At 31.2% G+C, this 13,931-nt stretch overlaps 2 protein-coding genes across 2 annotated transcripts in view; one reads left to right on the top strand and one right to left on the bottom strand.

The window, feature by feature from the left end:
* Positions 1-4,944: 4,944 nt before the first annotated feature.
* LOTGIDRAFT_162911 (hypothetical protein) lies at positions 4,945-9,547 on the bottom strand (the record flags this gene model as incomplete). The annotated part of the gene is made up of 8 exons (XM_009058927.1): positions 4,945-5,052; positions 6,020-6,112; positions 6,880-7,063; positions 7,595-7,731; positions 8,060-8,108; positions 8,268-8,392; positions 8,778-8,998; positions 9,400-9,547. 8 exons carry the CDS (start codon positions 9,545-9,547, stop codon positions 4,945-4,947), a joined length of 1,065 nt encoding a protein of 354 aa, XP_009057175.1.
* Positions 9,548-10,476: 929 nt separating this feature from the next.
* Positions 10,477-13,931, top strand: part of LOTGIDRAFT_233244 (hypothetical protein) — a gene marked incomplete at its 5' end in the record, with an annotated part of 21,004 nt that continues 17,549 nt past the window's right edge. The window contains 4 exons of the mRNA XM_009058928.1: positions 10,477-10,545; positions 11,002-11,091; positions 11,957-12,021; positions 12,506-12,581. Of these exons, the coding sequence (XP_009057176.1) occupies positions 10,477-10,545; positions 11,002-11,091; positions 11,957-12,021; positions 12,506-12,581 (300 nt within the window). The remainder of the gene's footprint in view (positions 10,546-11,001; positions 11,092-11,956; positions 12,022-12,505; positions 12,582-13,931) is intronic.

The raw sequence follows: 13,931 nt of genomic DNA on the forward strand, positions 1-13,931 counted from the left end.
GGCTCGTTTCAAGCTAGGAATCTTGATCAAAAAGGCTGCCACAAATTTTTAGAATTTTATATGCATTGTTTACTTCTATTTATAAAGTTCAAATTTTATTCAAAAATTGTAAATATTAATGGATTGTTACTAAAAAAATGGCAGCATCCATCCACTGAGAAAAAGTTGTCTAAAATGTACAAAAAAAATCATTCAACTTAAGTCTTAGAGTTGAGTTTAGATTTAGGATTAAGAATTTTAAGATTTAAGATTTATTACTAAAGAAAAACAAAGTGGTTTGAAAAATCTTAGAAAAACCACTCTAATGAAGTGTGTTATGCTACAGTGGTTAGTCAACTAGAACTTGGAAAGATTTGGGTTAATTCTAAGATTCTAAACCTTGTATCTAATTAATGAGATCTCTTCTAATATTGCCGACATATGTTTCGGATAACAAACCCTTGCCAGGACAACTGTAACTGTAGTGTAATTGCCAGTCATGTTTGGCTCAAGATCTAGAATACCCACCTTTCAATATGAAATAGGCAATGAAATGTGTACCACACAATAAGTGTTCAGAGATTATAGATTAGATTATTTGTTAATTAACAATTATTGCATGTTAAAAGTAGGTTTTTTTTCATATTGCTTGTTAAATAATTCATCTGAATTTTAGTCTGTACTATATCTTAGGCCAGTACATCTTTGAAATTTTTAACAAAAATGAATTATCACTTGAGGAAAATTTACCTTAAATCAAGTAATTTTTCATATCGAGTTATAACAGCCTCCCTGCCTCATAATTTGAATTAATCTCCACTCTAACTACCATATCCTTCAGATAGTTTTAGTTTTCATTATGATGATAACTATATGTTTAATGTGTATTGTTGTTAAAAGATGTTAATGTTTTTATAATATTGACCAATGTATGTTAGGAATAGGTAGGTAGATTTTAAACTGAGTAAAGATGTAAATAAATGAAGTATGTTAACAAGTTTAGTATACAATGTATAATTTTCATTACCGTAGTAGAAGTAAATAAACGAGTAATATGTCTTGTAACAGGACAAGATTTGCTTGGTCTATTTTCTACTCTATTGATAACTCCACACTGTATACTAGACTGAAACATCTGCCTCTATTCCAGCCTCTGATAGATATGTTGACAGTTATCAGCTACTTTTTCTAGTAGAGTCAGAAAAACTAGGCCCTTTTTTAAGAGTTTTTCTAACATAGTATTAGATTACTGATTAGCTCTCAGAGGCTGAAATAGAGGCAGATGTTTCTTAATAACTGTATACCTACCTCATCTTATCACCATAGTGATCACCAGTTGGTGATAGATGTTTCATTCGAAACATAAGACCGTTTTCTAATGCAACCATACACAATTGGTGATCGTTATGGTGTCAGGTATCTTTTATACAAAACGATGCAAATTAAGAAATAAATTCCAACAGAGTTTGAACATTATAACTTACTGAGTAGCGAAAATAATAATGAATAGATTGAATAGAAATAAAAAGTGTTCTTTCCACAGAGACAGAGAGTAGAAAATCAGACTGGTTTGAAAATAAATATATTAGTGTTCATGTACCCATACAGAGAGTATAAGATCAGAATGGTGTGTAATAAATATATTAATGTTTGTGTACACATACCAAGATTTATAATAATTGTAAAGTTTGTAGTTTTAGCTATATGTATTGTATGTAAGTATGTAAATAGTGAATCATGTTTTCTACTTTCCCTCCCATTGTTTTTACTGTTTGTTTTATATATCATACATACTAGATATCTTTAGTGTCTATAATAGTTGTATTTATCAAATACTTAAGGTATTGTATCGAGGTTTTCTAAACTTTTTATGTGTATCAAGGATACTGATAGCATCAATTTACATCATAACAATTTACATCATAACAATTTACAATCAGATGTTCCTGTAATTATAGAAAGAGATATTATGACGTCTCTATCACAAGAAGCTAATGAATTATAGTCACCTTTGGGATAGTGATTTCATTTAGTTTCTTGTGGAATTTGCAAGAATCAAAGACATCTGATGGAACATTAGAATGGTGGAAATCGATGTGGATGTGCCTAAATCTTGAAGTTATTGTATGGATTATCAAATATAAACTCTCACAGATTTTTTAATTCTTCTTCTTAGGTGTTGTTAGTAATTTGTGTTAAAGATAATATTTTTGTAAAAAAAATTGAAATTGTAGATTAGCTTAGAATCAAAGACATTGTGAAATCCAGTAGTTACCTCTCTACATGTCATAGCAATAAATTATTTATAGATTTCACTCATGTCAATAAAATTTCTTCTATTATTTTAATTTTTAGTACATTCAGGTAATGTTTATAAAAATAGTAAGATTCGTGAGAAAAATTCACTAAAATAAAAGAAAAATAGAATGTGTTCATATGAATTAAATATTTTTGACAAATGGCTATTTGACTATTTGATAATGCCATGAGAAAGTAAAGTTTACTCTCTCTAGTAAGATTGTTTTATGACAAAAAGTCCTTGAACTGCAAATAAAATTTGTGGTTATAAAATTAAACTAACAGAATTAAGGCCTTTTTGAAAATAGTGTTAGTAAAATTTCATTATCATGTATTTATATAGATCTATTTTTATTGCTTTGTAGAATTTTTACTTTTTAAGTAGGGCATTTTTAATATCATTCATCACCATAGTAACAAAATCATCATAGCAACCATCACCATTGTTAATGTTTACATGTAGCAACCATCACCACAGTAACAAGCTTCATAGCACTCATCACAATCGTCATAACAACCATCCCCATAGTAACAACATCACTATAGCAACACAATCATCCATCACCATAGTGACTGTTTATATGTAAATAATTATTGTTAATTGTTTTGTATTTTAATGAAGTAGTTTTTAGTATTTATTAGATTTTAGTCTCTGGTTCAGATGGACCTGAATTCTTCTCAGTTTGAGAAACTGGGGCCTTATTCTCAAAAACTTTAGTTATATAAAATTCAAAAAAATACAGTAAGCTGATTGGATAAAAGATGATTTTAGTGATTGACCAATCAGATGACTAGAATTCTAAAATGTCATTGATACACATAATAAGTTGAGTAAACAGTTTGCAATCTCTCTGAGTTTTCGAGAATAAGGTTCTGGTGGTGAACTACGCAATTATTGCAATCATCTGTCAATAATCATATAGTCATTTCATTTGTTGTAAAAATTGTCACAAAATAACTGTATTATTATAAAATCATTTTTAATTTCAAGAACTCATTGTTTTCATCAGGCATCATGAGCCCATACGTTTCTTTGTTTTCAGTCAACTTTTTTCAAATTTTTCATAGAGTAGATTTCAATTAAGATATAATACTCCATTTCATATACACATATCTAGTAGAATAGTAGAACATCCTTTTCATTTCCAAGCACTTTGCACTTTTGTCTGCTGTCAGGTGCCACGGGTTTGTTTCTCCTTAACGCCCCACAGCCAGTGCTTTTGAGAGTCATCTCTTAGAAATAAAGGCAATGGTTATTTAAATCATATCATTTAAAATATTTTCACTAAACCCGGGCCATATTCTCGACAACTTAACTTTGATAAAATATAAATTTATTTAAAAAAGTCATGTGATTGGTTAATCACTATAATTTAGTTTTATTATCCAATCAGATTAATGTATTTCTTAAAATCTGATTTTATCTGAATTAGGTACTGGAGAATAAGGTGCCTGTAGTCGTGCCAATCATGTAAGGGATTTTATTAAATTTACTGCTATACCTGGATTGTTTTTAATTTTGTAAAATCAGTCATTTTATAACAAAAACATTTTATTTTCATTCTAGTAATATTTATAGTAGAGTGAAGTTATTCATGTACATTCAGATGTGATTTAAAATATAAACACAAACAGTTTATATTATTGGAGGTAGAATAAGTGCTAGGCTAGAGATAAGGTGAAACGAGAATTTAACTCATAGAATTAGAAAGCACTGGCCTAGGTCTGAACCAAGGACTATTCATTTACAAGTACTGGTTAGCATAGTAATGTTTTGTTAATTTTAACAATGATTAAAAACTGTGTTTTAATAAAGCAAATGATGCTTTTTTACCCCCTCTTATATTGTGCTATTTACTACCTAAACTACCTTCAAATATAATGCACCTCCTTGTATTTAGGTTTGAATCCAAACACAATTGAATTAGTAATAAGTAAGATTTGTATAGTTTCTATTACTATTTATTCTAACTGGACAGGTCGTGTGAATATTTTAAATCAGACCAGTGGAGTATAAAGACCATAGCTCGACTTTACTAATACATTCATAGTGTAAATATATCATAATTAAAATATATACAAAATAAATAACTTGTTTTTTACTAGTCCATTCTTACCAGTTTCTATGATAAATTATATTTATCCTAGTTCCCTAGAGGTAAATTCAGAAATATTGGGCATCTAACTTGGTTTTTTACTGACCTTTACCCTGGGTGTCATTTGATTTCAATCCCAGAATGGTTCTGACCCCACAGGAGTTAATTTTGAGACAGACGGGACTTATTTTTTTATCTTGTAAATCTCTCCAGAAGTAGGTAATTTTCTATCAAATTGGTGTATTCCAATGCTGAAATCCACAGTCGCTACTTGTGACCTAGGCCAGTGCTTCTGTAAGAGAGTTTCTCTTATAGAACCTTATACTACTTCAGTTCATGTTATTAACTCCCTATTATACAACAAGAAACTGTTTCTATATTTCTATATCGCTCTTCAATTGATCTCTACTTGACAAACATTGGTAGAGACACAGACTGAAACAGATCAGTTGTCTGAAGAACACAGTGTGAAACTCTGAGTGACAACATGTTTCAGTTTCTGATAGTATGTTTATATACAAATGTGATTGAGCTAACTCTCAAAAGCACTGGCAGTGGATGTGGATCAACTTCACTTGATCTGTATGACTGTTTTACCACGAGAATGTCCTGCCTCTAATTTCTCATACGCAGACAGCAAATCTTCAAAATCGTAAACTTTTTCTACCACTGGACGAATCTGAAACATATAATAGTATTGTACTAATAGTATTTGATATATATGAGGTAGAGAAATAGTAAATTTTTAATAATATTTAACATCAGTATTGCAGTTTTGGTTGATTGGCTGTGTCACCAATTAATAAAACAAAACATTCAGTGGTTTTCATTTTTCATCCACAATATCTCAGTGATTTCTATGACTGTTTTCAGTCTGTTGGGTTATATTGATATATTACATGATAATGCTTCTGTTACGGATCAATGAGTAGTATTGTTTGTAATAGAGTTTCTATTAAAAATTTCAAATTATCTCCCTTTGATAAAAGCCTACTGATCACAAAATCAATAATACTCTTTGTATAAATTTATATTTCCATAAATTATTTGACCACAATTTGACAAACACATCATACATTTGATATTTCATAAAATAAATACTAAAATATTAATTCTAAATTTATCAAAAAATAAAATTACAGAATTTTTACACCATTCAGAAAAATTATTATGTCTAAACTGGACCGCTCACTGACTGTTACTCAATATGCCTTAAACTAATGAGTAAGGAAAATAATGAGACTAGGGGATCCTAGGCTCCTGGTAAACTACCAGAGGAATTTCTGAAGGGGTACAGGTCGCCCCTCGGTGACCCTCCTACTTTGAGGGATGCTTGAGGTGTAGTGATCTACCCCAAAAAATACAAAATAAAAAGAGAACAAAACCACATACCAGGTGAGGGGGAACTGTACATAAATGCTAGTGATCAAAACAGAGCCATTCTTCCATAAACTGTTATTTCTAGGGTTTGTTAGAGGGCAAAAGGGTAGCTCTTTTAGAGATGGGGATGTCATCCACGAGAATATTACAAGGTTAAAAACCAACAGATTTTCTCTGAATAATAAATATTCTGCATGTGGGTAGGATTTCAACATTTCCCACTAACTTGACAATTTTCTAAACGTTTCAAATAAATATATAGTTACCTTTTCCATTTCTACAAGTTTAGAAATTTCTCTCAGCCCTTTTTGTGATGGAGTGAAAAAAGCCCATCTTACACTGCATCCATCTTTAGCTCCCTGAAATATTTTTGTTGTTCACATTATTCAGAAGAATCATAATTAAAAATCAAAAGTTGTATAAGGTCTTCACTTTCCTACTTTCAAAAATTTGACATATTGACAGAGTTACTGATTTTTACCACCTGAATATACTTTATTTATTACAAACGTTGTCTTATACCTTGACCACAATAGCCACCTTTCTTGTATCACATCTTCACAATGTCAAGCTATTACAAACTTAGTCTTATACCCTGACTGCAATACCCATCATAGAATGCAGTGATTTGATTGGATTGTATGATAGTGAATACAGTCATTCAGAGTTCCGACAGAAAGACTGAAAACAATATGGCTGTTTTAAGATCTGCATTCCTGTCAGTGTTGTGCCTAAGACCTTGTGAAGATGGATGATTAACAGATTTTGATAAACTTTCTATTTTATTTTATACACAATAATGTTCAGTTTGAAAATGTGAACACACAAAAAGACAAGCTGATAACAATATACGTCCACAAGATGATTATATATAGCATGCAACTCTCCAGTAACAACATGATGTTTTAGGTTTTGTTTTAAAGATGTGTTCACTTATTTTCATTTATGAAAATGAAAATGCTAATATGAATAGAAAGTAGAGGTGTTCTAATGACTTGGAAAAATACCAGTTTGTCTCACATGTCTATCATTAATTCATAATTAGCTAAATTAGAAGAGAATTACCAGCAGAATTCTAATGAGTGACCGATCAAGAAAGGCTGGTGTATTAAAATATGAAACAAACCTTTATGACATCACAACTTAAATCACCGACTGATTTCACAACCCCTGGTACAACACCGTAGGTATCTATATTCCTTAGAAACGGTGGAGCTATAGTCACTAGTTTACTGTTACGCCATTGTTTTAAATAATTTATATACTCTACTCTCTTCTTACTAACTAGAGGATCCAGAATTAAATCAAACCTGAAAAACAAAATAGATTGAAAAGACAAAAATTCTTCATTTTACCATTGTCCACCACAACCTGTCACTGTGGTTCTGTGGTTCTCTTGTCTTCATGGTCCAACTGCTAAAGTGAAACATGGTAGTAATATGTTAAAGTTTTGGCTGTGGTAAAGAAGTAATACTATTCTACCACTCGACAATATAGAACTTGGATTTGAATTTCTGAATCTCTGCTGTCAGTATCTGCTATTGTTTTGGCCCACATCGTACTCATTCTGAACTCTCTTCCAACTTGTTTTATTAATCTTTCTGTTGAACTCATCAATTGAGCAGCCCCTCTTAAAAAGATTGTAAAGATGTTTTTCTATATTTTGTATGCATATCGTGGACACTGATAGCATCAATTTGCACCATTCTTATTTTCAATCAGATGTCTATGGTTCCTGCAATTCCACTAAAACTAAGTGTTATATGAAAAACATCTTTACAATCCCTTTAAAGTAACTGGTCAAGTTATATGCTAGTTTTTATAATCAATAAAATGGCTACCTATCTTGCTGTCGTAGTTCATATTGAACATCTTGTGTTTTATAATCGATAACTACATCAGCTCCCAAATCTCGAACTATTTCTACAGATTCAGAACTACACGTTGTTGTTACATCACCTCCCCACGCTTTTATTAACTAAATTAGAAACAAAAATTAATTGTAGAGGTTCGGGGGTTTGAAAGGTAACAAGTTACTATTCAACAGAAGGCACTTTGAAGTTTGATTGTTTTATCAAAAGCAGAATTAACATCATAGCTGTTTTCTATTTTCATAATCTATATATAAATGGCAATGCTTTTTGTTGCTTTATGGTGTAATTTCCTACTTAGTAAACAGCCTGAATTTGTCCATTAATTCAATAAAGATATATAACTTCAATTCACATCATTTGTACATATATATATATAAGTTTTTGAGAGCCTGATATAAACTGTAAATATCAAATGACTATTTCAATATTTACCTGAATTGCAAAAGTTCCAATACCTCCTGATCCAGCTATAACCAAAATTCTAAAATTGAACAAAATGAACAAAAACTGTTTATGACAATATAAAATGTTATTTTTAATTCTAAGATTTTCAGGTCCCCACTGATGTTTGTTGGTACTCCCAGGGGGTGGTAGTATTCCCAGGGGTGGAGGGGGCGAAGGTTATAAATATTAAACAAACCTCTGTCCTCTAGTATTAGATGGAGTTAGCTCCCCTACTGAATATAAAGCAGCCCAGTTCGTTAAACCAACATACGGTATAGACGCAGCTTCTACGTGAGTTAAATTTTTAGGTTTCAGGGCAACCTGGAAGAAGAAAGAAAAGAAACATCAGTTTTATTAACAAGGATCCTTTCTACCAGTACCATCTCAGCATTGATTTTTCCTGAGGCCTAATTCTCAGAAAAACTAAAATAAGATAAAAAAATCCATATTTTAAGAAATACAATAATCTGATTGGATTAAAAGTTCATTTGAAAATCAGTTTTATTGATCTACTAATCAGATGACTGGAATTTTAAAATAATCTTAATATAGTTACTTTCTTGAATATCCAGACCCATCTACAACTAGGGTCACTAGAATGATGAGGAAAGATGACTTATTCAAGGTCACCATTAGAAGTGGTTATGATAAATATAGGCCTATCTCATTAACGTTGTAAGATGAATAATAATGAAAACTACCCTACCTCAGAGCTAGAAACAACAGTATATTCAGCATGTGAGCCTTGTTTCTGAGCATTAACAACTCCCCAAACCTCATCTCCTGCTTTATATGTCTTCACATCTTTTCCTGTTTCTATGACAACACCAGAGAAATCTCTGCCTAGAACTAACGGAAACTCCGACCTGGTACTAAACATTCCTCCCTGATTTCTCCAAATATTAAACAAACTATGTCCATAACCACCTGTAAATAAAACTCAAATCTTAATACATTGTTATCAGTTATATACTTAACACATATAACAAAAAAACACACAAGGGAATATATTATAGTATAACACACTTCTTTAATAACAAAGTATATAACATTTCAACACAATTTACACGTGTTGTCATTAGATGAAAAATTCATAATAGGTATAAATTATGTTAAAATGTTATATACTTTATTATTAAAGAAGTGTGTTATACCATTATATATTTCCTTGTGTGTTTTTTGCTCTCTGCTTTTAAATTTCCTTCAAATCTAATATTTAACAAACATTATTCTACCTATAAAAAAAAGTGGAAAATATTGTGTGTTCTGGTATTTCTTCTGACCGAGCTGTGAAAAATAAAAATATTCTAGAGTAGAAATTCTCTCACCTCTCATTCTGATATCAATTGGATTAACACTTGCAGCGTGAACTTCAACTAGGATATCTTTAGGATGTTTAATAGCTGGTATACGACTGGAGGTTGACAGGGTTAACTTCTCGTTCTCACCGTAACCATGGATCTGCCATGCCGACATCTTGGTTCTCGTGTCAATCGGAGCATGTTGATGTTGATGGATATTCTTATTTTGTAAGATCTGACAATATCGGAATTTATTACCAAATCCCTGAACCAACACTCTCATCTTTACTATCTCCATTTTCACTATCTGAAATAAATCCAATGGTAAAACACAATCAAATAAATTTGTTGAAAAGAAAAAAAATCATGAAGTAAAATTTGTGTGAAGTTATACAAACATTGGGAAAGATGAATTTTGCGCTCAACCCTCTCCTGATAGTGTCGATCTGGCCATGTATTCTCAAAGCAATCTGAGTGCTAAGGTATCCTAGAAACAGTGTGCTGGGAGAAATACAGCCTGTCACTGTTGAGTTTCCTTCTAAGTAACTTGTGTGTGAAAAATGAATTGTCATCTAAAAATTTCAAGCACAGAAGAAAAAGCATGAGGAAGAAAAAGCATGAGGCGGAAAACTTATGGAGCTATTAAAAAATGTTGGCGATGTTTAAAAATCAGAAAAAATACTCAGAAATAAAAAGTTTACTGTCATTATCACTTGATCAATTATTGAATGGACATTCAAATTGAGTCTGGATAATCTAGAAACTCGTGTAATCTTCACAGAGTTATCCCTCCAAAATAATAATATTTTTCAGAGAGATTTCTGCGAATTTTAGGGATGTCACTGAAGAACCCTTGTTTCTAAAGTAGCTTGAAGTTAATTCTGAAACCCTCAATTGATTGTTAATAAAATTTTAACCCTGACCAACTAACCTACTGGAATTTTTATGCAGACGAATTCTCGCTTATGAAATTTTCTCGCCAGGTGGCGCTACAGAATCCAAGATGGCTGCGCCCATGAAACTCGGTTGACTGCATGAAGAAATACATTGAAATAAAGTTTAGGATTTGAGAAGCTTGATTGAGGCAAGCAGTAAACGGGCAAAATGGAGTCAATCGAAGACATTATGAGGATGGACAAGGAAAAGTTGGCAGCCCCTGTCAAAACCGTCGAGGTGAAAAATTGTGGTCAACTTTAACTCGTGCATGATGAAATTAAGGGGGGGGGGGGGGGGAGGATACAATAAAGGCTCCTCCTTTTGAAGATAAAATACATCTCAAAGTATGACTTGCTTATGCTTATATAGAGCTCTGTTCTACACCTATAGTTTGGTATAAGGTTTGGACTTGAACAATATTCTGATACCGCACCCCAGACAGTGCTTGTTCCAAGCCTGAATTCAGTGCACTGACGCAATGCAAAGGCTTTTTTGTGTTGATCAAACTTGAACACTTCGGCCTGTGATGATGTCATTCCGTGTCAAGTATACAAACTTTTGGCAAGTTGACTACTTGATCCCCTCTAAAATTAATATAAATGACATAAAGCTTATGTTATAGTAGAGTTCCTTTAACACTGCGTAACTTCTTAACTCTGTCTATAGTTTAATGTTGTGTCAATTTCTCTTTAGGATAAATGGAAGTTATTGCCAGCGTTTTTAAAAGTTAAAGGGTTGGTGAAGCAACATATTGATTCTTTTAACTATTTTATTAATGTAGAGGTGAGTGAAATACCAGTATTTATATATTCAGTGGTCCCAGTCTTCCTCTAAAAATTCCTCTATTTTTCTGGCTAATGGTATTTTTTATATTTTTGAATCAAAACGCTAAAGATTTCTATATACAGTCGAGTAACCTAATTTAGTGCCAACCTATTTTTCGTGCATCTCCGGAAATGATTAATAATGTACATGTGCTACCTCGCATGATCTCCGCATTTGCTTGTTTTGATAAACATGTGTTATCTCTATAATATCAGTAGTAGAATGAATCCAGTAGTTTCAAGCAAGGTAACATATATTAATGTATCCTTTGACAAATACAAAATGCTGGATTACCAAACGTCACCATTTTTTATCGGCTGAATTTCCTTATAATCTCAAGCGGTAATCGGAATTCCAAGTGTGGTCTACTAGAATGAAGTCACGTGATCAACTAGCAGACTCCATGTCAGAAAAATTCTGTATAGCAAGTGACTTAAAATAATAAAGTCTCCTGTACCATCCCAACCATCAGAGCTGATATTTTCTATGTCCTCAATTTTTTTGTTATTCTTCACTGGGATCCATATATATTTCCATCAAACTTTTAGTTACCAAATACACTTAGTTCAATCATTAAAATTTTAAAAATTTACCCATAGAGAAATCAAATATTCAAATATAAAGGGACATTCTTGGTGCAAGCTTTGGAGTACAGGCACTTCTGTAGAGCCTGAGATAAGAAAATTTCATCATTAAAAGAAGAGTCTTGTTGGAACTATTTGATTAAATGAAGTGCATTTTGATTCAGATTATCCATGCATTTCAATGGATATAAGATAATCGTGTCTGTCACAAATTGGATGATATTGTTGAATATTTGTAGATCAAGAAGATTATGAGAGCCAATGAGAAGATAACTAGTGATGCTGATCCTAATTTCTATTTAAAGTAAGTTGATTCAATTTATTCTGACATCAAGTAAGTAAGTTAGGCTGATTGATAGACATTTAGTGATTGACACAAATAGAATATTAGTCTTTATGGATAATATAACGTGATGGTTGTCCATTAAGACTCCTATTCTAAGGGAAGTTGATTGAGTTATTTCTAACATTAAGAATGTTTTTTAACGTAATCAAAAATGGTCATTTCTCCTATCCTATCAATTAATTGAGAACTGGCTTTGAACATTTTTCTATGAAGAATTCATGTTTCCAACTTCTATTACTATCTGTTAATCTCAAATCAAAGATAATTGACTAAATGGGAGAAAAGCAGGTGCGAATTGCACAATGTTGTCCTAGGGTTCTGTGAAGAACTTAACATAACTTTTTTACAGACTTTATCTTGTTTTATTTCTGTAGATATCTGAATATTTATGATGTTTTATTTCTGTAGATATCTGAATATTTATGATGTTTTATTTCTGTAGATATCTGAATATTTATGTTGGAATGCCTGATGTAGAGGAAGGTTTTAACATCACCAAACCAATTTCACCTCATGAGGTAGGTTTCATTTCATTCTTTCACTTGTAAAAATTACATAACAAGATATGGTAGACTGATATAAACCCATGTGATATTTTCATTCACAATCTCTTGTTAGTGAAGTTGTTCTACAAGATAATGTACAATAAACACTGTGATATCCGACATTCTGTGTAATTTTTTATTGGTCCCGATTGATTTCCTTCTTATATCTGAAGAATTTGTATATCAGGACAAAATTGATTGTTTTGAATTGTTAAGATAGTTTGTTTATAAGACATATAGAAGTAGGAAGATTACAATAAAACACTAAGATATATAGATATACTACTTCTAGTTTATTACATACTACGTTTAGAAACACAAACAGGTAACATTAAAAACACAAGTTATATAGATATACTACTTCTAGTTTATTACATACTACGTATAGAAACACATACAGGTAACATTAAAAACACAAGTTATATAGATATACTACTTCTAGTTTATTACATACTACGTTTAGAAACACATACAGGTAACATTAAAAACACAAGTTATATAGATATACTACTTCTAGTTTATTACATACTACGTTTAGAAACACAAACAGGTAACATTAAAAACATAAGTTATATAGATATACTACTTCTAGGTTTATTACATACTACGTTTAGAAACACATACAGGTAACATTAAAAACACAAGTTATATAGATATACTACTTCTAGTTTATTACATACTACGTTTAGAAACACATACAGGTAACATTAAAAACACAAGTTATATAGATATACTACTTCTAGGTTTATTACATACTACATATAGAAACACATACAGGTAACATTAAAAACACAAGTTATATAGATATACTACTTCTAGTTTATTACATACTACGTATAGAAACACATACAGGTAACGTTAAAAACACAAGATATATAGATATACTACTTCTAGTTTATTACATACTACGTTTAGAAACACAAACAGGTAACATTAAAAGCACAAGTTATATAGATATACTACTTCTAGTTTATTACATACTACGTATAGAAACACATACAGGTTACGTTAAAAACACAAGATATATAGATATACTACTTCTAGTTTATTACATACTACGTTTCGAAACACATACAGGTAACATTAAAAACACAAGATATATAGATATACTACTTCTAGTTTATTACATACTACGTTTAGAAACACAAATAGGTAACATTAAAAACACAAGTTATATAGATATACTACTTCTAGGTTTATTACATACTACGTTTAGAAACACAAACAGGTAACATTAAAAACACAAGTTATATAGATATACTACTTCTAGTTTATTACATACTACGTTTCGAAACACATACAGGTAACGTTATCAAGTAAAGC

Source organism: Lottia gigantea (assembly GCF_000327385.1).
Source record: "Lottia gigantea unplaced genomic scaffold LOTGIsca_36, whole genome shotgun sequence".
Taxonomy (NCBI): domain Eukaryota; kingdom Metazoa; phylum Mollusca; class Gastropoda; family Lottiidae; genus Lottia; species Lottia gigantea.